At 45.6% G+C, this 25,643-nt stretch overlaps 1 protein-coding gene across 2 annotated transcripts in view; it reads right to left on the bottom strand.

Moving 5' to 3' along the window:
• Positions 1 to 467: 467 nt before the first annotated feature.
• Positions 468 to 25,643, bottom strand: part of TSPAN5 (tetraspanin 5) — a 170,864-nt gene continuing 145,688 nt past the window's right edge. Inside the window, exons 3-8 of one of the 2 annotated variants that reach the window (XM_061192599.1) lie at positions 12,386 to 12,532; positions 8,184 to 8,354; positions 5,434 to 5,559; positions 3,375 to 3,422; positions 3,162 to 3,278; positions 468 to 738 (exon numbers count right to left, since the gene is read on the bottom strand). In XM_061192599.1, coding sequence (XP_061048582.1) covers positions 673 to 738; positions 3,162 to 3,278; positions 3,375 to 3,422; positions 5,434 to 5,559; positions 8,184 to 8,354; positions 12,386 to 12,532 — 675 coding nt within the window. In that variant the 3' untranslated portion in view covers positions 468 to 672. The remainder of the gene's footprint in view (positions 739 to 3,161; positions 3,279 to 3,374; positions 3,423 to 5,433; positions 5,560 to 8,183; positions 8,355 to 12,385; positions 12,533 to 25,643) is intronic. The other variant, XM_061192600.1, reaches the window with a different exon arrangement.

Raw genomic sequence — 25,643 nt, 5'->3', positions numbered from 1 at the left:
TTAGAAAAGAGATCTGTCCTGCTAAAATTCAGCATCATGAAGTATTCCAAAGCCCCTGCTCAGCACACAAGGAATATACAACTTCTCTTATGAGGAGAAACTCCAGGAGAGACCAGATGTGCCCACCCAAGTTCCTTGTTGAATACGGTCACAAAATCTGAACCCAAAGGCAAGCTGTTTTCTTCTTGGGACCATGGTTGTAGCAGTTCCTTGAAATGTACAGTGAAGGGATGCTGAGAAACCACAGCCCTCCCAGGTAAGGGGCTGGGTTTTAGAAAAGACGCACTTTCTCAGGCCATGGCACAGAAGGCAGCCCTCCAATTACCGAAGCAGAGAACAAGCCTTTTCCACAAATTCAGTACATCTGGGTCCCCCACCCTCCCTTTTTTTCTCATTTGGTAAGTATCCAACCACCCAGAAATTCATGGCTACAATAGAGATTCGCGGCGCAACGACTTTCATACTGGTTAATTTTTTTTTTTTTAATTCTGTCAGTGAGCAGCATTTCCCAGTTCTACCCCCCAAAAACTAAGTTCTGATGGCAGCTCCATCAGGTGGGATCGCAGGATGCCTCTGTGATTAGGGTCCGTGCAGCATGGGTATCAGTAGGGCGCATGGAGGGTCAGGAAGGCGGGGTCTGTCCAGTGTCTGGAGGCAGCTGTTGCAGGCGCTCTACCAGCTAGCCCTGACAGCTTCAATATCACTCACCAGGTTCTGGGCCAGGCAGATCCCAAAAATCTGAGCAAGGAAGGAAAAGACAGTCAAACAGTAGAACTTTTCACTTTAGATTAGGCTTTTCTTTGGCTACTGAATTCCATTTTTTAAAAATCTTTGATTTTTTAAAATTGAGATAGAATTCACATCCCACAAAATTCATCCTTTTAAAGTGTATACTTTATAGTGATTTTCGGTATATTCGTGAGGATGTGCAACTATCACCGCTATCTAAATCCAGAACATTTTCATTACCCCAAAAAGAAACTCTGTACCCATGAGCAGTCATCCCCACCCCACCCCCATCCTGACAGGCCTGGCAACGACTAAGCCACATTCTATCACTATGGATTGGCCTATTCTGGACATTTAATATAAACAGAATCATATAATATATGGCCTTTTGTGTTGGTCTGCTTTCATGTAGCAAAATGTTTTCAAGGTTCGTCCATGTTGCAACAGTAGTTCAATCTTTTTGATGGCTGAATAATATTCCATTATATGGATACACCACATTTTGTTTATCCATTCATCAGATGATGGACATTAGATGGTTTTCACTTTTTGGCTATTGCAAATAATGCTGCTCTGAACATCTGTGTACAACTTTTTGGGTAAACATGTTTTCAGTACTTTTGGGCACATACCTAGGAGTAGAATTGCTGGGTCATATGGTAACTCTGTTTAATTTTCTCATGAACTGACAAATTGTTTTCCAAAGAGACTGCATCATTTTCATTCCCTTCAGCAATGTATGAGGGTTCCAATTTCTCCACATCCTAACCAGCTCTTGTTATTGGTTTGTCTTTTTTATCATAGCCATCTTGATATATTTGAAGTGGTATGTCATTGTGGTTTTGATTTGAATTTCCTTCACAATTAACAATGTCATTACAAATAGCTAATGTGTATTTTCTTTGGAGAAATGTCTATTCAAATCCTTTGCCCACCTTTAAATTGGGTTTGTCTTCTTTCATTGTTGAGTTGTTCTTCATATGTTCTATTTACAGGATGCTTAACAGATGCACGGATATGCAAATATTTTCTCCCATTTTGTGGGTTGTCTTTTCACTTTCTTGATAGTATCATTTTCAGCACAGAAGTTTTTAATTTTGAAGAAGCCCAATTTATCCACTCTTCCTTTGGTTGCTTGTGCTTTTGGTATCATATCTAAGAAAACACTGCCTAATTCAAGGTCACAAAGATTTACACCTATACTTTCTTCTAAAACTTTTATAGCTTTACCTTTTACATTTAGGTCTTTGATCTGTTTTGAGTTAATTTTTATTTTTATTTTTTAGCCAAACCATGCGGCTAGCAGGATCTTAGCCGCCCCCCCACCAGGGATCGAACCCAGGCCCCCTGCAGTGGAAGCGCAGAGTCCTAATCACTGGACCGCCAGGGAATTTTGAGTTAATTTTTATATGTGATGTGAGTTAGGGGTCCAAATACAATCTTTTGCATATAGATATCCAGTTGGTCCAGCACGGTTTGTTGAAAAGACTATTCTTTCTCCATTGAACAGTCTTGGTTTCCTGGTCAAAATATCAGCTGACCATAGATATATAGAGGCTCTTTTGAACTTTCAATTCCATTCCACTAATCTGTAGGTCCAACCTTACGCCAGTACACTCTATCCTGATTACGGTAGCTTTGTAGTAAGTTTTGCACTGGGAAGTGTGGATTCTCCAACTTTGTGCTTTTTAAAGTTTGTTTTGCTATTCTGGGTCCCTTGAATTTCCATATGAATTGTAGGATCAGCTTGTCCATTTTTGCAAAAAAGGCAGTTGTAATTTTGGTAGGGGTTGCACTGAATCTGTAGATCAATTTCGGGAGTACTGTCACCTTAACAATATTAAGTCTTCCAATCCGTGAATGCGAATGGCTTTCCATTTATTTAGGTCTTCTTTAATATCTTTCAACCATGGCGCCTCATTTGTGACCCTCTAAGTTAAAGGTATCACATCACCATAAGATGCAAAGCCTAGCTCTTGGGACTTCCCAGGAGGAAAAGTAGGTGCTCCCTTCCCTCACTAGCACTTTGGCAAGGTGGCCCAGAGAGAGAAAGGAGCAGAGCGTATCTGTGAAACTCCAAAAAGCCTTAGCCTTGCCACTGGGCAAGGCTCTACATCTGACCATTCCTGTCTGACCAGTTGTCACAATGCCGCATTACTGAGCCCATGGCAATGTTGGAATGCCAGCAGGCAAATACTGACCCAGCCAATTTCTCTTTCTTGAAAAGGAAAAAAAAAAAGGTTTCCTAAAGTCCTTCAGGACAGTAGCATCTAAAATCAGAGCTTTAATAAAATACAAACCAAATATAGTTGAGGTCTGTTCCCCAGCCCTCCAATGTGTCTTAAAAACTGTGAAATGATGGTGAATAAGCAAAGCTCCTATCCTGGTGAGGGGTCTCCCAGGGCATCATTTCCCTGCGACATCCATCTTACCTGTAGCAATGCAATGCCTATGAAAATACCAGCCACAATGGTTAAGTTGTCCTGCAACCACTTCTCAAACTGGGGCACACAGCCTTTCGTGTAGATTACAATCTGCTGATCGACTTCCTTCAGAAGGGAAGAGGAGAGCACAGCATCACCAAGCAAGTTCAAAAGCTCCTCCAACACCCTTCGTGCTAAGCGACAAGATGAGTTTCCACTTACTGGTTTTTGCCTGGCATCATAGCCACACTGAGTGTTGATGACATCTTCCTGGTGGAGAAAAGAAACAGAAGAGTGAAATTCACTCTTGTCAGAGAGAAAGCCCACCTAGGGGTCAGCAGAAGACCCCTGTTAAGTGCTGGTCAGAAAATGTTTATTTGGGCACACAGACATCCCAGGCACCATATTAAACACCTTTACACATAATTCCATGGAATTATTATAACAATCCTTAGAAGTAGGTATTAAATATCCCTTCCTTTCCAAATGAGGAAAACTGAGACTCAGGAAATATCAGAAAGACTAGTAATTCCATTATGTGGAAGGCTCTAGGTTCAAAGTTGATAATCTCAAGAAGCTTATGGGTTTAGGAAACTGGAGACAGGTAAAAACCACAGTTAAAGGTTTCTTATAATTACTTTCATAATGACTATCTTCATTTATGATCTTTTGGGGGGAATTCTACTTTTGAATCTATATACTTGTATGTGATTTAAATGATTTTTCAATAAGAATGAATTATTTTGATAATTAAAAACGATACCCTGACCACACAGCACATGGACAGATGCCCTGAAATCTTACAGGCCTGATCAGAAACGTGGGTTCCGCTGCTTTAGGTTTGTTTATGTTACCCTCTGGAGGGTATGGGGTGGATTTTATTAGCTTAGCGTTTATGGAATGAGACATCTCTACCCAGAGGATCTGTCGTTGAGAGGGGGGCACAACACCTGAGAATCTTCAGAATTCTTCTGATGGAACGGTAACTCAGGGCAGGGGCTGGAGGCGAGAGAGCAGGGCTTGCATCTACTGCCTGGGTGGGCACCCTGGGCTCTGTGCTGGGCGCTCTCTTGCCTCCCAGCCTCCTCAGAGGAAAGGAGAAATGAGCTAGTGGGCAAGGCTGGCGCTGCCGCTGAGGGCTCAGAGCGGGGCAGGACAGTCCTCACCGACTCTGTCTCCTTCAGACCACCTCTGGTGGGCAGCCTACGAGAAGCTGTGCTTTGCTACCTCAGACCACTGTCCCCTCTTCTCTCTCTCTCTTTTTTTTCTTCATTTTTTAAATCGAAGTGTAGTAGATTTGCAATATTATATTAGCTTCAGGGGTACAGCATAATGATTCAGCATCTTTACAGACGGACCACGCCCCCTTTTAAAGAGCCCCGCACCCCCCTACCCTGCAGGGGAAAATCGGCCATGAACTCATCAGCGCCCACTCGGCTCTGCTCCTTGTGGGGAAGGGCGGGTCTGGGAGAGGACACCTGGGGACTGACCAGCCAGAGAGAGGCTGAAGAGGGTGGAAGGGCCAGGGGCACCTTCTCTCTCACATTTATTGTTCTAACCCTCAATTCTGGCTTTTTACAGCAGGGATGCTGCATTTTAAGCTGTTCTATATACCAGGCACATTATTTGACTCAAAATACAATCAAACCTGTGGTAAAGAGGGTGGCTTGTGAACAGGTTTTATGTTTTTGTCTTTGTTTTTTTAAAAAAAAGAATGACTGTGGTCATTCTGGCCGAGAGTCTGGGCAGCTGCAGTCTTCCTGCAAGTGGTCTCGTCCTATCTTGTCTCAAACTCTTCTGCTATTCCTAGTATTCCTTCGGAGCTAAGTCAGCAAGAAAAGGGTTACTAACCCCAAGCAATGCAGAGAGCTTCCACACAAGCCCATCCTTCTCGCAAAGAAGGAATCACAGGCAACACAGGCAGCTTGCCTGAGTCTAAGCTCAGCTCCATCACTTGCCAGCAATGTGAGCTTGGGAAAGTTACTTAAACTCCACGGGCCTTGATTTCACCTGAAAAGGGAAGATAATGGTGGTATCTGCCAGTAGGGATGTTCCAAACTTAAGCCAACACACAAAAAGGCTCAGAATAGGAACCAGCATGTACCGCTAAATTAATGTCAGGGATGATTACTCCTACTGGGAAGATCTGAGCACTAACCCCCCTACAGGGGCTACAGTTAGGAATAGGAGGGTAAGAAGCGGTTTCCAGAAAACACCCACTCTGCTCATCCCACACATGCTCTCGGTGTGATGCGCCAACGGCTTGCTGGCAGCCACTTACCGCGGGGTCTTTAGTACAGCAGGAGAAGGGCACGCCGCATCGCTCTCGACTTGCATTGGAATCTGTGCAATTGAAGTAAATATTTAGGTTCCAATCATCAGCTCCAAAAGCCCCACAGCACTGCCACTAGAGCAAACAGGAGAGAATTAGAACATCTCGACTTGGAGGCGACCAGGTGCCTGCACTTGCACCCGCCAGGACGACCCACACCCAGCTTCCGCCAGCTCTAACCTTCTCTCTATCTCAGAATTTATTTTTAAACCAACTGAACCTAAAGGGCCCCTGTAAAAGCTTCCAAGGTAAGGCTGAAGGTTTGTAAGGATGTGTTGGCGTGAGACTTAAAAAACGATGAGGGGCTTCCCTGGTGGCGCAGTGGTTGAGAATCCACCTGCCCCAATGCAGGAGACACGGGTTCGAGCCCTGGTCTGGGAAGATCCCACATGCCGCGGAGCAACTGGGCCCGTGAGCCACAACTACTGAGCCTGCGCGTCTGGAGCCTGTGCTCCACAACAAGAGAGGCCGCGACAGTGAGAAGCCCGCGCACCGCGATGAAGAGTGGCCCCCGCTTGCCACAACTAGAGAAAGCCCTCGCACAGAAACGAAGACCCAACACAGCCAAAGAATAAATAAATAAATTTTAAAAAAAAACAAAAAACAAAAAAACAATTGATGAGACCCGTGGTGTTAGGTGGAAGACGGGCAGAGCAGGAGTTGTACAGCAGGGCCCAGTCAGAGCAAGATCTGTTTGGCTCGAGTACGTGTAGGAGCATTCTAGAAGGATAAGCAAGACAGAAAACAGTGGTAGTGTCTGAAGGAGGCAGCTGGGGTTGTGGGTAGGCGATCTAGAGGCTTATTTTTTTTTAAATTTCCATCTCTCCACCTGAACGGTTTTTTAAAAAATCCATTTTATTGAGGTGTAATTGACATACAATAAACTGTGCATATTTAAAGTATACAATTTTATAAGTTTTGACACACTTACACATCGTAAAACCATCACCACAAGCAAGATAGTGAAAATACTCATTACCTTCCCCCAAGTTTTAGAGGCTTACTTTTCATTCTATATCTGTTTCTACTCAGAATTTTTATAAACAAGAGCATGTATTTACATTTTCAACCTAAAAAAAATTCAATCATCTAATTAAAATATAATCAAACAAGCTGTTAAATTCAGTGGGTCTTAAACGAGGCCTGATTCAAGGGCGGCTCCATCATAAGCCCCTTTGACACTCCCCATGCTGGACTAGCCCTACTTCTCCAAGTTAAATAATCATCAAGCCTTGACCATTTTAAGGGTTTCAAGACCAATAGCTACTTCAAAGTATTAAAGGCCATGAGAGAAAAGTGAAATCACATGAATAACAGAATCTCCATATAAAGCAGACACAGCCTCTCAAGAGAACGTGTATCCGCCTGTTCTTCCAACTCATTGAGTCCTCCGAGGGCTTGGGTTGTGCATCTCCACTTTGCCTACAATGCTCCATCAGATTTGTCACACTAACTAGTCAGCAATAATACTTGGCAAGGTGTGAGCTTGCATCCATTATGACCCAACAAAACAGTGAAGCCTGCTGAGGAGATGAAACAGGGCTTAATTTCACAGCTGAGGGACAGCGGGCTCCAGGACAGTCGTTGCTGCCAGCGAACAAAAGCGACACAATTCAGCTCACTTCCGAGCACCTAAGGAGGGCAGGGGGCCTCCCTCACGGCGAGCGCCGACGCAGCCCTCTCCTCCCTTTATCAAAGGGACCCCAGCTCACTCTGGAAAACTGTCCAACCAAGAGACAGCCACTGGTCCGCTGAGTTTCTGTCTGCCCTCCAGTTCTGCCATATACGTGAACGTCACGGACACGGCTCTCCAGGTCCGCTCACCTTATCCAGTTTCTCAGTGCATGCAACTAAAGGCCTGTCAGTTCGTAGGACAATAACACCTGAAGCCTGATGTAAAACCATGTACATCTTAAGAGAGTGTCATGTTATCCCCATGAGTTAGGTAGTTGCTACTATTATTCCCATTTTACTCTTGAGGAAATAGCTCAAGGTCCTATTAGCCCAAGGTCACTTAGCTAATCAGATTCTGGCACTAGCTGTGTCTTCCGAACCCTTGTTTATACCATTCTGCGCTGTGAGTGGAACAGGGCATCCGCTCCTTCGTTTGCATCGCAGAGGCTGTCACGTAGTAATGTTGAGAAACCTGAGTCGGGTGGCTCTACTCCACAGGTTCTTCACTTGTGAGAAGCCACCAAGGCTTGACTTTCAGTTTTAGCTGCAGGTGCTATAATAATATTTGGATAGGCACAATTCTAGGAACTTTGTGGAAAACATTCTATTGACTAAGTATATTATTATGAGCTATGAAGTGTGGAGGGTGATCAAAAAGGGGGCCAAGAATAGGAAAGAACCCACATCTAACACCAAAGAACAGGGTTAAACCTATAGCAAAACAACAGTCTTCAAATGTCGATAGGAATGGGCACCTTTGACTCTAACCTTTTTGCCTAAGAGTTTTCTTCCTTGTTCTTAGCAGAAATTGAGGTAAGTGAAAATAAGACATTTCCCATTAGGGTACATATCGTGTATGCCCTAGAACAAGTCAGAAAATAATAAATACACAAACAGACAAAAACCCATGCAGAAAAGTCAGAGGTAGGTTCCAGCTGGCAGATGCAGAAGCCAGGAGGAGTTTTCATTGGGGTCATCCTTCCGAGAAGGCTTTCAACTTGAAAATAAACCAAATTTAAACTTACATATTCCTGGGTGAAGTCTATGAGGTTTTGCAAATCAATGTCATCCCTGTACGCTCTGATGTTGTTGTTTATAAAGAAATACAGCTGGTCTTTGATCCAGTCTTTGAAAACAAATGCCAGAACCCCGGCAGTGAGCTCCAGGAAGAAAATAATTCCCAGGAATACAGAAAACTAAAACAAAAGACACATACACAGAGAACGGTTATAAGGGCTATTTTGATCCTATATAGTCAAATGCTTCCTTCTAAAAAGGTTTATAATACCATTGGGTTGTTACCCATGTCCAAAGCAGATAACCTTCAGTTTCTTAAGATTCATTAATAGAATATTACACTCCAAGAAAGGATTTTTAAAAATCACTTCATAATCACATTTTAGGGGCTCTGGTGTTCCATTTGGTAATTAACCAACAAAGCCCATAAGCAGACATGGATAATAGGAATTCCTCATTAGACCCACATTAAGGCCTAATGAATTTCTCCTGATTAATGCATTTGTCAGATGCTCGAACGACGACCTGCTCCTACCTCTAGTAAGCTTTTGTAACGTTGAAAGATAAATTAGCCCAGTATTTTAAGATCGCCTGTCATTTGTTACTGCGGCCTTGATTCTGTATGCAATATATTCCTTTTCAGATACTGTGTTACTTCCCCTTTGCACCTGCTACACAGGGTAAACCAGCAGATGGGTTCATTTTAGGTGAAGAGGTCAAAAAGGAACTGGGTGGGGAGGAGGGGGCAGCTGTGACATGAAAGTAATTTCCCATGATGAAAACAAAATGAAACCACTGGGTTGAGGGCTTTCTTGGGACAGCAAGCTGTGCCAGCTTTCCTTTGTGAAGCACCAGGCTCAGAATATTTTAAATAGCATCAACACGCAGCCAGAGGAAGACTTCCGGTTGACACAGACAAAAAGAATTTAAAAGGAAGGCTGGAGACCATGGGTTACAAGGTAATTGCCCATAAATCTGGAGAAATTTCCCTTTCATCTAGAAGACCCAGAAGTGTCTCATCTTAGTCATATCAACGTCCCGCTCACGCCCATGGTTCTTTCCACTTCCTCCCACCCCCACGTTCTCACCCTTTTCAAACTATTTTGCTCAAGCCATTTACGAGAAATGAGGCTGTGAAGGACCAGAGGGTAAACTGCAGGCAAACTCCTGTGGACAAGGGCAGAAAGGGTGGCACTGGGGCCACCTGCTCAGCCGAGCTCCTGAGGGCTCCTGCCACACAGGGAGAGGCTGAGGAGGTACAGGGGCTACTGTCTGCTGTGCCTACATTCAGCGAGCAGACAGCAAGCAGCCAACCAAGAGGAAAATATATTGGCGACGGGTGTGAAGGAAGTTACAGCTACTTATGAAAATAAAAGACAAAAAAGGTTTATTCACTCAGCAAACACCTACTGAATGGCCCACAAGAGATCAGGCTCGGGCCTAGGTGGGCTTTGCAGAAGCAAGGATAAGTAGGACCACAGCTCTGCCTCCAAAGAGCCCCCAGTCTTATGTGAGGGTAGGAAAGGACCGTGGGGTCAGCTCTTTCCACATTAGATGTCAGTGTATCTGGCAGTGTTTAGCCAGGGTGCCAAGTGCCATTCTGGGAGGATGGGCATGAGGGGAGGGGTGGAAGGAAGAAAGAAGTGCCTGCCAAAGTCTAGGACCCCAAGGTCTAGGTCCCAATTCTAGACGCTCCAGCTCAGCCCCTCAGGTTCCATAGAGCTCCTGGTCATCTGTCCTTGATGAGTTCACTTTAGAGATAGAATCTAAACAGTTCTTAACAATCATCAGCAGTACCCATAATTTCAAAGTGAGCTTTCCTCAATCTAGAAAAAAGGAAAGAAAAAAAATCCTATCACTTTCACACAATGCCTACCCCACCACATAAAACGACTCCCTCCTTTATCAGGTACCACTCTACACATGTAAATACGACAGTTATCACACTATAGAAATGAGAGAATCATAGCTAGTTCACAGGCGCACACACGCAAAATAGCAAAACAGAGGTCATGCAAAGGTTTTAATTAGATTTTTGTTCTCACCTCTATCAAGGTGAGGCCCAGTCACCCTGGTAAGTTTTCTCATAATGTTACATAATATATGTATCAGAAATTGAGTCCAAATTAAATTCTTATCAAATATTTGGCAGAAATCAGCATCCTTCGGGTCCTATGAGCTAATTTCCCCCATTTCTAAAGGTGCAGAGACTGACTCACAGGCTTCATCCAAGGGCCTCAGTCAGTCAGGAAGCTCCATTTTCTCAGCTCCTGGATTTTCCCCTCAGCAGTTCTCTTAGCCTTATGACATCAGATGTTTGAAGCTGTTTGGAGCCATGTTGACATTTACTTCCTACTTCTTTCATAGCTCCTGCTCAAAGCATATTCTAGGCCAGTTTTGATTGTTTGTACTAAATGGAGAGAGAGGGCATTTAAAATATTCTCCAAGGCTTAAAAAAGCCAAGAAACAACACAGTTCTCTTCATTTCCAATGCGGGACTTTATAAATTAAGATGCCAGTCTAGAGAAATGTATGTATTTCTGCCTGTTCCGTTAACTCTGGTATCTTCAACTACAAAAATCATCAACTATATTTAACACGCTACCCTTATAAACTAAACTATTGCAAGTAAGTCACATTAAAGGGGAGCAAGGAGACTAACACTGATAAAATAGTGGCCAGTAGTAAGTATGATCTGTGGCCCAACGAGGCTACAGAAAAGCTGAGTGAGGTGAGCTCAAGCATTTAGAAGTATCTCACACCAAGAAGACTGGCAGGTTGGTAGGTCACAATCAGGGACAAAGCTCTCCTGAGGGCTCCAGAGGTCAAGGCTAGGTGAGGAATGAAGTAATTGTGTGTGTGTGTGTGTGTGTGTGTGTGTGTAAGACAAATGGAGTCTTGGAAAACTATTCCCAACACAGACCTATGCATAAAGAACAGAGAACCAACTGCTCATTAAATTGTACACAGGACCAAGCATCCCTTGGTTTTCCCTGTTAGCATGAGTCATATAAACTTACAGAACAGCCTCCAGAACCTTGTCTGAGGCAGAGCCGCCCAAATGCAAAATGAGCTAGCCCAGGGGGACAGCGAGGGGACAGAGTCTGCTCTTCTTAGGGCAATTCAAGAAAAGATGCCGGAGGAGATGTGGCAGAAGTGCGGGGGAAGGGAATCACACAGGGCATGGCCGTTGGGACTAGCTCTGGTCAATGCTCTTGTTTTAAATGAAAATGTCGTTAGATGATGATGCATCAGCCGAGGTAGAGAATGACCCTAGGAACAGGGGATATAACGCTAAGGCTGTTCTTCCAAAGTCCCACCATCTTCCCTCACCACAGGATGGTGGGGTTTTGAAAAATCATTTTTCTGTTCTTGGAGAGGGGAGCGGAGGCTGTCATACACTGGCTGTGAGACACACGCTCACCAAAATGCCAAGCTTGAGACAGACAGGCACACTCAGCTGAAGCTGACCACTGGCTACACCTACCAAACTGATTTCAAACACACACAAGTAAACACATGCCATTTTGATCTCCTGAGAAAGGAATCTCCAAAGGAAAAGGCTTTTACTTTCCATTCTCGACTTTTAATACTTATCTACCCCCTGGTTAAACTCCTCCTCCAAAAATATTCATGCTAACAATGATCACACCAAATACCCCGCAAGGGATCTAAAAATTATGCTGGTCACACAAAGGAGGCCTTTGCGCTGGCAGAGAACACAGGAGATATGCACTCACTGTTTCTCTTTATTCACCAGAACCTACTGCCTAACACATTTAATCTGGACGTGTCACAGACACTGTGCTTAGGTCTGGTTTCTCTAAACCAACTACCTAAACAGCTTTCTATTGACTATGTGCTTAAAAGAGGGGGCAAAAAATCATTCAAAAGAAGAAAACTAGGTACCTAGATAGACCTACCTTAGTCCTAAAGCGATTTTAGGGATTGGAATGCAAACTCATGATATCCATGTACAAAACCTCCGTGGATGGCATGGGGAGGGGCTGGTGCTGATATTATTAAGGAGATAGGGGCAGAGGAGGATGGACGGTGGGTATCTAGAGAGCCCTCCTAAAAGAAACGCATTACCCAGGCCACATTCTTGCCAGTGCCTTCGGTACGGCTCACTCTTGCTGGTAGACAGGGCGTCCTTTCGATGTGAGATGAGAGTTTGGCTCTCAACCTGAGAGCAGAGTGCGGTACTTACAAACTTGAGAAGGAAAGTGTTTTCCCGTAGAGCTCCAATGCACCCAGCAAATCCCAGAATGAACATCACTCCTCCTACCACGAGGAAGAGCCAAACTGGGTCAAAGCCGCCAAGATCGGTGATGGAAGAGATGTTGGACAGAACTCCCTGGAAGCGGAAGAGAACACACAACAGGGTGCCAGGAGGCGGGGTCAGTTTTCTATCATGAAAAGATGACTGCCACTGTCTTTCCCCACCCCACCCCAAGAAAAACTTGAGAGGTATCTGACTGTCACGTCACATCAAGAAACACCGCAAGACAGAAAGAAGGAAAGAAAGAAAGATAGATAGATAGATAGGAAGATAGGTAGATAGGTAGGTAGGTAGATAGATAAAACAAAAGAAAAGAAAAACTACTTTCCAAGGTCTAGATGGGTTCATATTTTTGGTAAAACTACATAAAGCAAAGACATGACCCCTAGAAACCGTCACCAGACCCTGTATGGAGAAGACGTGGGTGTTACTTTGCTTTCTATGTCTCCAAATATAAGTGGTCTGAGTGAAAAACAGACGTGTAAGAGAGACACCTCTCAACACCCAAGAGGTGTCATCCTTACATCCCCAGGGCATGCAGATGCCAGACAAGGGCCAGCTTCAAACCACTGGCACTTCTCAGGAAATAGGGTAGAGCTGGAATCTTAAAGCTAACAGGGCAGCCAGTCCCAGCCACAAGCCCCTAAAAGTTTTCCAGGGAAAAACTCACCTCAGGTCCCCCCTTGAGCTCCCTGGGAGACCCTATCAGGCTCAGATCCCCAAAGCCCACCTGGGTGGTTTGTGCTGATGGCTGTCCCACATTGAGTTAATAGGGTATTTCCTTACCCTCATTTAACTGACTTATAAATCAAAGGTTACTCCCTGGCTTGCAACCCGTTTGTTCTCCTGCCAAAAGAACCCAGAGTAATTTCATTTCTCCACAAACAATGCCACTTCTTTACTGAAATTTTTTCTCCCTTAAGTGTGATACCACATCAAATACCACCCAGAACCTAAGTTAGAAATTTTATGAGATTTTTTCCTTTACGATGGAAGGTATATATTTACTATTCATTCTTACAGAGGCCAGCTACTGCTATTTTGAAACTGTGGAGGTATGTGAGTCTTAAATACCCGATATCATTAGTATTTTATTTTCTTATTAAATTTGTTTTGAGCTCTCAAAATACCCCCAGAGTACCACGGTATAGTTTGTTGTAAAGTCTTAATATTAAACAATTTCTTTTCAAAGCATTCCCAACAACCTGGAAAAACAGGAATACTCATCTCATTTTATCCTTGAGGAAAATGGAACCCAGAGAAGTTTGGTGATTTGCTGAAGGTCACACAGCTATTGATTTTTTAGAATCAGAACAGAATGCCTACTTCAATAATCTTTCTCTACCAAGTGGAAGCTATGTACTTGCTTCCCAGCACTTTTCAGTCAGTGCTAATCAACACCTGAGTTTAGGGTTTCTATGTTTTAACCCATTTTAAGGTTTTAGGGGGCGTTTCTTGCGGGGGCAGGCGCAGGGTGGGCAGGAATCACTTTAAAGACAATAATAGGATACTAATAATAGAACACATATGAGGCACAAAGGACTCCTAAAATGCACAGCCTTAACCTTATGAAAAAGGCCAGAGTTTAAATAAAGTCAGAGATGAAGGGCTGAGAGATTATTAAACACTTAGGAATGTAGGGTGTATTCACTAATGTCTGGGGTGACATCATATGAGGCAAACACACCCTTCGTGAAACTGCACAGATCAATGGTTTGATCCAACCTTGTGTTTCTTAGATTTCCAAGCTCTGAGCTATGAATACTCCAGGGGGGAAAAAGGAAAACCCAGAAATACTGTAACCAATTCTCCACCTACCCAAATGATGCTGAGACAAAAAAAAATTGCCGGAAGTCAAACAAAATCTAAGCGACAGTGGTGAGGGTCCAGAATTGGAAGGAAACCAACTTCTCCCCTCAGAATGCCTTTAAACGTAGGTGGTAATATCTAAGGTCTTAATGTTTTGGACCTGCTCGGCCAGGGGAGGAGAGGACTTTGAGGGTATGTGATAACATTCTTAAACTTTAAAAAGTCAACATAATTATGGAAGAAGTAGACTCAATTTACTTGGCACCAAAAAGAGGCAGCAGAGCTGGAAGGGACAGAAGGAGATGTCAGTTCCAGCATAAAGAGGCCTTTCTAATACCAGCAGGTCTCCAGCCATGGGGCAAAGAAGGCGGCCTGAGAAACATGGGCTTCCCCTGGCGGGAGCCGAAGCTGTGAACCTCCCTCAGCAGTGCTCCAGGAGGGATTCTCAAAGTGGAGGGGAATTTGGCACTTACTGTCCTTTAGGTTCCTTCCAGTTTTAAGACCATTCTATGATTTCATCCATTTTTAACAGGCTTTTTATTTGTGATTCACACCAAAGTCTGAGCAAAAATCAGATTGTTCCCAAACGCTCTTCCATGATCCGTAGCTGTACACAAAGAGCTCCATGGATAACAGGACAGTTATCTGAGGAATTTAGCAAAGCAAGCAAACCAACACACACCTGTGCCTGAAATACCGAGACCCTCCCTCCCCAAAAGGCAAAAAAAGTATGGTCCCAACTGTCAGTAGATTCCTGGAGCACTGTCCTCTCTGGGTTTAATTTGGAGGATGAGAATTTGGCTTCTCAAACTCATTTTCATACTTTTAGCCTCCCCAGCCTGCAGGGGCAGTTTTAATTGAGAGGCCTTCAACTGCTTCCATGGAAACGACAATCATTTGGGGGCTGAGCTGGACTGCAGATTCTACTCATTTAATCCCACATTCTGGCAAAAGACAGGGCTGGAGACAGATACTGAGAGCTTGTAGGAAATAATATTCTGCAGAGGACAGAAAAGACAACCAAAAACTTTATTTTTAATGGATTCCAGGTAGTTATCAGTCGGAAACTAACTCGAATCTTAAAACACAAAGGACGGCAGTCAAGGCCGAGTTTTCTTTTCCTGAGGATTAGGATGGCTAGCCTGGATGGGGATGGAAAAAAGACTTACTCTTTCACCTGTGCAACGTCTCCAAATACTCACTGAAGAGTAGTCTTACTGTTTCTAACTACACAGAGAAACCAGAGAGGAGCTGAACATAATCCTGGCAACAATGACTGCGGACTACAAAAATGAGAGGCAGTTGACAGTTCAGCCTTCTGTTGTCTCAAAGATGCGGTCTTTCACTGGACTTTTTAACTGTGTTAAGCTCAATTTGACAAATGAGTAAGAAGCGCTAGGACATGCCAGCTGAAGAATAATTATAATTAAAGCTTGTAGTTGACAAGAAGCCGGAAGAAAAAAAAAAAATCCAAGACTACAGTTAAGTCTGCCAAGTGACTTAAAATAGACATTCAGATTCGTGGTAAATCCTCAGGGATGCGCAAGCACAGCAGCAGCAGACACCTTGTCTGCTGGGCACCCGTGGGCACCACCCTCTCCTGCGGGGAAGAGCGCCTCCCTCTTCTTGTAAGGATTCCTTCTCCCCAAACCCACTCCACGAGCTCCTCAGAGCTGTCAGTTCTCACATGACCCCACCACCCCGGTAAGAGTCGGAAAGCCTGAAATTCCCTGCCTCAGACACCAGGATTTGGAATAAGCATCTGTCTTTAGTGGCTGAAGCTGTAAAAGGCCCAACTCTGGAGCCACGTGTAGTGTGTTTTTCACCTTGTGGAGAAAGTCAGTCTGTAGCGAGAAACAAAGAACAAGGGTAGGGAAAGAAAATCCTGACAGTATTATAATCTCTGGCCTGACCATGAGTTCTGCGAGTCACTCAGGATCCTTAGACCCCTTGATCGCATAAAGTGGTTGTATCTGGATCTGAATTTGTACCTGAGGAGTCCCACACAACACGACAGCTTCGAATAAACTGTGCTTTAGTGTTGCACGTATGTGCGTGCGAGCACACACACGACCAAAACTAAAGCTCACAGTCTACACTGGAAAAACGTATTGGGTCGGGGGTGGGAAGCAGATGGGGCGGGGTGGGGAGTATAGAGGGAAGTGTTGTATTTAATGATACCTTTACTCAGATGGCTGATATTTCCAGTCAACACAGCAACTGAGCCAGTGTAAATAATCTCCTTCACGTAGACTCACTATCAGTTCAGCATCATTAATGAAACAATCAGTTCTGGAAGGAACTTTTAGGTTTTGTCTATGTCACCGACAATACGTACATGATTTCAGCTCCAGTTCTCCACGTTGACTTGAATGGTCAGTCCTTGGGTTTAAATAACAACTTTTTAGAACTCAAACTTATTGAAAAAATAAACCAATACAAAACGTTATCTGGCTACTCTCCTTTGTACCCAGAGCTGCTGCTGATGTGGGAAGAGCACACACAGAGCCTGAATTTGCACCCCAGTAATAGGTCCTCCTGCCTGGATCCTGCAGCAATGCCCTGGGAGTTAAAGACATCAAGGGTACTGGCCTTTGTGTGTAAGGTCAGAAAATAGCATCCTATGAAGCTGAATCTAACCGGAACAACGATAAATGGATGAGGAGCGGAACAGTTGTCCACATGTACTTATTCCTTTAGCCATTTGTTATGGTTGACGTGAAGGTGGAATTCTGAACAGGAGCAGCAAAGACAGAAAAGGAATGAGTCAGAATAAGAGAGAGAGCCAGAGACCAAGATTGCAGGGCACAAGAAGAATATATTCGAATACTATAGAGTCAAGAATATAAGAAGGATTTCTCATACACATATCCTTTGTTAATACATTAAGATTACATTAAGAAAAACTAGTATAAATGAACACCCATAAGAATTCTTCATATTCATACTGTATACACCTGTACCTGTACTCTTGTGACCCTCACTCATTTCCTCCAAGTCTACAGCTGTTGCTGCAGCAAAGGCAAAACCAAATTGACCGTAACCAAGTGCTGCTATAAAGACAAAATGAAGAGCAGTCAATTTAAAAAGTTAAAACAAATATTTTCAGCAAATTAGCCACTCCACAAATTGGCTGTTAGACAGCTAGCTTTTGGCATATCAATTTGGAGCCTTTAAGAGATGACTGCCAAGGAAAATAGGAGATTTCCATTAACCCCTAGGTACTAGACAGTATCTCTCAGAACTTAGCAAGGAGACCAAGATGTGTCTAAGAAGAAATAAGACACATTAATGGAACACGGCTGAGGCAATATCATTATAACAGAAGTTTAGAAAGCCAACAAACAAAAAATGTACTGATGCGTATCTGTCACCATACAAGGGAGACTCTGAAATTCCAGCTACTTAGACAAGTCTGCTCTAGGGTGTGGCAGAGAGCAGTCCAGGGTCGGCCTCCTCCTGGCACAAGCCATCCTGTACTCAAGCCACCTGGCTCAGCTGCAATTTCCCCTGGAATCCAGAAAAAGGGCAGCCTGGACAAGGGCTAGATGTAGGGCAGACAGACAGACGGGACATCGCAATACAGACTACCTTGTCTTGAATCTCAGTTCCACTACCTATTACCTGTGTGATCTTGGTTAAGCTACCAAACCTGCCTAAGCCTCAATTTCCACATCTATGAAATGGTACCCTACATCATAAGGTTATCATGAGGATGTAGGAAATAATCTAAGTTAAATCCAAACACTATGCTAAGTCTTTGGCACATAACGAGAATTCAATCAAAGTTTATCAGCATTGTCATTATCATCACTACTATACTGGACCAAGAGGAAGACATCAGATGCTATAGAAGCACACTGGAGGGGCTTCTAACCCAACGGCTTTGGAGAGGAATCTATTTTGCTTTGGCACTTGCCCTGCCTGACCCCCTTCTAAGAAACTCCGTGGCCACATTGGATGATCATGTCTAAAGGAGGTGGCAGGAACTGACGTGCAACCTTCTTTCTTGAGAACTTGGAAGTCACCTAAAAGGCATTCAGAGTAAAGGCAGAAGGGAGAGGCCATGAGTAAGCAAAAGCCAGGAGGAGGCAGAGGCCATGAGGGGGTGGAAGCTGAGAGTACACGGAAGCGGTGCAGCGGAGAAGAGAGCAGTGAGAAGTCAGCCAGTAGCGGGGAGCACGTCCAGCAGTCGGCAGCCACGTGGCCGGGGTGCTGCACACTGAACCAGGCCAGGGATACCACTGCTGCCAAGAAGCTGACTGGGCACTCTGGTCGCTGAAGACTCATGGCTCCTGAATGACTTTCCAGTTACTAAACCATATCCTATTCCCTTCGAGATCTCGTCCTTCCATGGCCTGATGAACATGGTAAGTCTCAGTAAGGATATGACTCCACCCTCCATCCTCCATCTCCTCACCAGCACCTCGTTCATTCAACAATCTCTGGAATTTAAGCAGCCCCTCCCCAGGGTTCGGCGATAAAGGACTATATTCTGAGTGTCACTATTTCTTCTTGGAAGAGGTTTTTACACACATGCAGAAATGAAAACGCAAGCAAAACTCCAGAAGGGTTTCAAACCAATAAACCTCAGGAGTGTCTGTGGTTTTCCCCACCAGCACAGAGCAGCCTCTGTGTGCCACCTGGCAAGCTTCAGTCTCTTCTCTCTCAACTCAGCAAAGAAATGCAAAAATAGCATTAATAAGCCCCTAAGGTCTGGGACTCTTCTGCTTTGGCATATACAGGCGCATTCCTTCCAACTGCTGGATAAGAAACAGAGAGACAGGCAAATGGAATGTGCACCCAAAGCCAGGCCAGATGGACCCTTTGGAGATTTATGAGCCTGGGCCCTGATTCACCCACCCTCCCTAAACTACCACTGGGTGAAACTGGCAACACTTTTCCTAGAGTAAGAGGGGGAGAAGCATTTCCCTACCTGAGAAAGGATGACAAGATAGGACATTTTCAAGAAAATGAGCTACTCAGAGAGGGTGGCCCTGGAGAGTTGGCAATGGGTTTTGAAACAATGTCCACAGGAAGTCCAAGCTGGGACACAGGGGCACAGGGAAACGTGCCCCTTAACAATTCATCGGAGATCCTCAAGGAATGTTACAGGGCAAAGCCACACTGCAAACTCCAAAACACCCATGTATCTAAGGAATTCCTGCAGGATCCAGAGAGAGGACACGGAGGAACGGGAGCTCGCTGGGACCTGAGCAGTTCAGGGAGATGTGAGGGCATAGGGGCAGCATAACTCGTGGCCTGGAGAAGAGATGTAAGGTTAAAGGAAGACTGGACGCTTTCAAGATGTGTGGTTTTCCATTTTTTCCTTGTCAGAAAAGGTCATCGGTGAGATTCAAGTAATCCCTTCTTGCAGATAAAAAACGGCCATGACCTGCTTTTGTGGTGAGGAAGAAGAGGAGGGGTAGTCATATCTCAGGGCTCCATAAACTCCTGCGATCAAGCAGCCACTGGGGAGGACAGCTGCACCAAGCCCCCTTGCTGGTACCACTCTCAGGCCGGGAAACCACCATCACCACCGTGGTGGGAGCGACTGCCTCTCTGAACAAGGAAACAGCCACTTGCAAAAGTGTCGCTTTTCAGAAATCCAGCATGTTCCTAGCCACTCTCCAGATATTTCATTTGCACGTTCAGAAGATGAGAGACATACCCAGGAATATTCCTGAGTAAAAAGTTTAAACGGAAATATGTAATAGAGGCTCTGATCACGGTGGCCCTGCAACTAAAGCAAAAAAAAAAAAAAAAAAAAAAATTAAGTCTAGCCTAGTGGCAGGTGATCACTGTATTCTAGGGCTTCAGAGATACACAACTCGTTCAGTTCCTAAGTAAACAGGAATCACCTGAGAGGTGCCAGGTGCTGTGCTAGTCATGGGTATTCAGAGTAAATGTATGGTGACACCATCAGGAGTTAGTCTAGAGGGAAGACAAGTTAGCAGGAGCGCGCTGGGCAGAGGTATTAGCAGTGTGTGTTATGGGGGTGTAGACAGGAGGGGCAGAAGGTCATGTCAGCAAGTACAGAGACAAAGTGGCAGGACCAGGCCCACCGAGAGGTCTACCTGTGAGTATGACAAGTGGCGAGAGGAGACAGAGGTTGGTGGAGCGGGGCAGGGTTTGAATCTGAAGACCTTTGAGCAGAGGAGGGTGATTTGTGCACTTAGAAAGCTTACTCCTTGGGCAGCAGGTAGGTGCTAAGGAAACTTACACCTGCTACAGCTGCTAGCAGCTAAGGAGACGCTAGGTTCCATGGTGATGCAGGCGAGAGATGCTGAACGCTGGGACGAAAGCCACGTAAGAGCTCCCCTACTGAGCACGGACTCTGCCAGGCACGGGGCTACCTGGATTATTTCCCCCTCACAGTAAACCTTCCAGGTACGGCTACTATCCATGGCAGGACACAGACCCAGAGATGGAGTAACTTGCCAGGTGACCCAGGTGAGAAAGTGGCAGAGCAGAGGCTTTGAGCCCTGCCACCCGACCGCAGAGCGGTGTTTTAACCACGATGCTCTACTGTCTGAAGAGAGCGACCAGCAGTGGGCAGGCCGATTCTTGTTTCCAATGTAACATCATATACTTGTTTCTAAAATGTTAAGAAAAATATGAAATGTAATGTCAGAATGACAGTCATACCTCAGACTTTACTGATAACAATCTGAAAACCAACGTGAGTAGGAGATGACCTCCTCCTACACACACACACACACACACACACACACACACACACACAGAGGCAAAGACTTCCTTCTCTTGCACATCTCAGTGAAACCAAGTGGATAAAAAGTGGGTGAGGGAATTGAGATTTCTCTGGAGAAAGCAGTTGCTGTGCTGTGCGACTCTCCTTCCTGGGTAGGGGAGCAGGTTTCTTTTTATCCAAAACCTAGCAAGGAAGTTTCAAGGGGACCCCTGAGGAAGCTCTGAGACACCACAATCAGGGCCTGAGTCTGCCCAGGAAGGAGGCTGTGGCTTGAGGTCTGACCCCTGCCCTGGAAATCTGGGAGTGAGGAGGGCTCCAGGGCAGGCAAGGGCTGTCCCGCTGGGACTGGCCTCACCCCCAGACGAGCGTGCCCAGGAGAAAACATGAGGGCAGCACAGGACAAGTAGCTTGGGGTGAGAAGAGACCTGAGAAGGCAGAGTTGAGAGGCGCAGGTGGACGGCGCGTCTGGGCAGGGGTACAAGGCGGCCACGGAGAACAGGGATGTCCAGCAAGCCGAGGGGGACCGCCAGGCAGAGGGACTCGCAGGGAAGCTTCCAAAGGACCAAGGCAGCATCCCCTTCCCCAGCTGTCAGGCCCAGAGGGCAAAGTCCCCCCCTACTTGTGCCCTGACAGGAAGTGGGTAGAGGAACCTCAGGGGGACCGGGGGAGGGGTGACAGGAGGAAGCAGGGGGCGGTGAAGGCCTCAGCCCTTCCCCTCTTCAGGGGCGCAAGGCTAACGGCGCTGGGCAAGGGAGGACATTTTAACGCAATGTTAGGTTTGGGGTTTCAATTTATTATCCAGCCCTGTCTAATAACTGGGCCGGGGCTTGTGCCTAAAATGAGCGCAGGACTCTGGTATCTGAGGGTAAACAACAAAGACACTCAATTTTTGACCCACCTGAATTTTCATTCCTGAGAAATCCCTCTGCAAAGTTTACCGGGACATACGAAAAGTGAAAAATTAAGTTTTTTTCCAACGTATTTCATGTGTCTGCTGACCATACTGGTTACAGCATCTCAGATCATAGGCTGACTTTCCAGGTACTGAACGATAGCTGTGGTTTTCAGATTTTTAGCTGCAACAGAGAACTTGAGGGGATTACATGGACAATTGAGAAAGAGATGCAAACTTCCTACATTGCAGGTAATAAACTGAAATCTTCAAAGGTATTCTCAGCATCTCAGAAATGTCTCCTTGTAGTAGTTTCTCAGGCGAGGCATGCCTTTTTCTGTTTAAGTGACCTGGTAGCCACTTCCACCTACCACCTCCCTCTGGCTACCTTGACCGCTACTGCTAAGAACTGCCTGAATCACGGAATCTCCTTGTCTAACTTCTCCTTCCTGGGAAAACAGGGAAAGTATTTCCAAGGCGAGTCTACTGTACGATCATGACAGCAAGCAACTGGAGGGTTCTGAAGCGAGACTGACGATTACAGGCAGTGGTCAGGGCGAAAAGCCTCCAGGAAGAAGACTCATCCTTGTTCCCAGGACAGCCAGGGAGAAAAGCGATAGAAGCTAGAGCTCTTCTCATTGCCGTTCTGCCTGCTGGGGCAGGACTGTGCACCGACTCTCTCCTTCCAGCCGCTGCCGACAGAGCCCGGCCAGGCGAGGGGGATGGAGGAACAGAGAGGGGACTCAGGGAGGGAGACCCCGTGGGGGGCTTCCACAGTGTATACAGCGCTCCTGCATATTCTCATTCACTTAGTCACAAGCATCAGGGCATCCGCAGTACAGGAGGCACGGTGCTAGACCTGAGCATAAAGCGGTGAAGGGGACGGGCTCCTGCCCTCAAGGAGTCTTCAGGTCAGACAAGCCAGGCTGGGCACCCCCTCTGCCCAGGGGGCTGGTGCTGTGGAAGCGGTGGCAGGACGCCCAACGGGAACCAGGAGCTCACACTGAGGACCAGGGAAGCACACTCTTCCCACTCGGAAAAGCCGAGTCTCCCCCTAGCCCTCAACAGCTCTGCTGGCAGCAGCCTTGCTGGCGACTGTCAGTGATCTGTCACTCGGCCTCTGGCCCTGACCTAAGAATTAAGTAAAAAGCGTAAACACGGGAATTCCCTGGTAGTCCGGTGGTTAGGACTCCAAGCTCTCCCTGCCGAGGGTCCGGGTTCCATCTCTGGTCAGGGAACTAAGATCCCACAAGCCACGCGAAGGTGGGTGGGGGAAGGCATAAACATTGGGCAAAACGGAAGACAAAAGGTACCCCTAATTTTTCCACGAATCAAGATAATCATATATAGAGTCCCACTTTTATGCCAGAAATAAAATTTTTCCCTGATATCCAGAATTAATGGATGTAAGAAATTTGCTATTTCTAACACTGAACCCCTATCATATCAGACATCAGAAACCACATGTAATCTTACTTCCTTTTAGGCTTTAAGAACTGATAATATGCTTACTAGAGATCTGAGGTGACTACTGACTTCTATACTGCATGATAGAGCCAGGGTTTAAAAGAATGTTTTCATCTTCCCTTTTTTGCTCATTCATTCACATAATGTCTATTATGTGCCAGTTAATGTTCCAAGTACTAGAGTAGCAGTAAACAAAAGTCCCTCTTTAGGGGAAAAAAAAAATCCTTGTTAGCATAGAAGTGACAAGTCCTATGAAAACACAGAGGGGGGAAAACACAGGGAAGAGGGGAAAAGGGCTGGGATTGGGGTGAGAGTGGTTGCTTCAAACAGGTCAGGGAGGCCTACAGACAAAGGTGACATTTGAACAGAGACCAGGAAGTAAAGGAAAGCACCCATGTGGACCTCTGGGGGAGAGCATACCAGGCAGGGGAAGAGCAGTGCAAAGGCCCTGGGGTGGTGGGTCCATTTGAGATGTCAGAGGAACAGCAAGATGATGAATGGGGGCTAGAGTGCATCAGGGGAGGGCACAGTGTGGGAAATAAGGTCTCAGAAGTAATGGGGCACCACACATAGCTTTGAGTAAGACAGTAAGTGCATTGGAGGGTTTGGAGTAGAGAAATGACAGCATCTGTCTTATATTTAAAAGAATCACTCTGGCCTGGGGTGGGAGTAGGGGCACAAGAGCAGAGGCAGGGGAACAACAGAGGCTTCTGAACTAACACAGGCAAAAAGTGGCAGCTTAGACCAAGGTATAGCAGTGCAGGTGGTGCAAAGACATCAGATTCTCAATGTAGTTTCAAGGTACAGCAGATGGTGTTTGCTGATAGACTGAACACAGTATGAGAAGAAAAGATAGAAGGGTGTCACGAACACCCAAGTGGGTGAAAGGACAGAGCTGTCATTTCCTACAATTGGGAAGACGCAGGTTTGAGGGGAGAAATCAGGAGCATTGCTTTGGATTATTAGGCTTCAGAAGCCCGGTGGGCATTTAAGCAGAGATTCTGGGTAGGCTTGTGGATATGACGAGTCTGGGATTCAGATGAGGCCAGGACCAAATATCTAAATTTGGAAGTCATCAGTGACAGATGGTACCTAATGCTCCAAGCCTGGATGAGAGCTCCCAGAGCATGAGTGAAGAGAGAGAGGGCTTTCTCCAAAATTCAGAGGTCCGAGAGGCGAGCTGGACCTTGCAAAGGAGTGTGAGAAGGCAGTGCTTACGAGGTAGGAGACCCAGAAGTGCGTGATCTCTTGGAAGTCAAGTGAGGAAAGTGTTCCTAGAAGGGAGGAATGATAAAACATGCCTTAGTCCTTGCTTTACTGGTAAGAGTTTCGGGGTACCTGGGTAAGAAAATGATGTGTTTCAGGACCCATATGGTTTCAATAAGAAAGTGCCAGGTTCAAATAAGTCCTAGGCTGGTTATTCAGAGAATAAGACAAGATGCAGAAAGACAGTCTGATGTAATGACAAGTAGATGGATTAGAAATTCCTTGACTAATGACACCCAGGGGCACACATAAATGAATGCGTGTCAACCCCAAAGGAAAGTTCTAGTGACATGTCACTGGGTTCTGCCCTTGGCCTGCTCAACATATCAGTGACTTCTATCAGTGATAACTACACTTGACTGCAATCAGAACAATACAAGAGGCTTGCTAAAATTGAGCCTCCCGGTGTCCACCCCAGACCTACTGAACCTGAATTTGCCAGGTGGCACTGGGACAAAGAGCTAAAGGAAGGCCTGAGTTAAAAGAAGGAATTGAGGGAGGAGGTTGATTAAAAGTACAGCTAAAACCAAGCGAAATGGAATGGGGAATGTGCTGGATGACAGCTTTGGGCTCCAAAGCAATCTTAGCAGGTAGACATGCAGGTAGAATATAACTGGGTCAATTTGGAATCTTGCATTTGCCTCTGAAAATCAGCCAGATGTGAGATGGATGGAGGAAACCTAGCTGGATCTGAGACCAATTTGGGACTCTCGGTGATGAACTGTGTGATCTCAAGCTGCACTGACAGCAGACAGGAGAGAAGGGACATGATCCAGCCATACCCTCTTTGGCCCCTAAAGCACCCTCTCCCTGGTGCAGAGGACACCCCAGACGGAGGTGAGAGGTGCAAGACCAAGATCATGAAAGGGCTCCACCCAGAGAGAAGCAAATGTTCAGCCTGGAAACTCAGAAGGAACCAAGGACTAATATGGAGAAGGACTTACTGTGGGGTCGAACAGGGTAGACCCACATTCAGTGAAGGAAAACTAGTAGGCTAGTAGGACATGATTCTAATGGGGTGGGAGGAAGGTCTTTCTAAC

Source organism: Eubalaena glacialis, chromosome 5 (assembly GCF_028564815.1).
Source record: "Eubalaena glacialis isolate mEubGla1 chromosome 5, mEubGla1.1.hap2.+ XY, whole genome shotgun sequence".
Classification (NCBI taxonomy): domain Eukaryota; kingdom Metazoa; phylum Chordata; class Mammalia; order Artiodactyla; family Balaenidae; genus Eubalaena; species Eubalaena glacialis.
The sequence above is the reverse complement of the archived record's forward strand: the minus strand, read 5'-3'. Positions and strand labels throughout refer to the sequence as shown.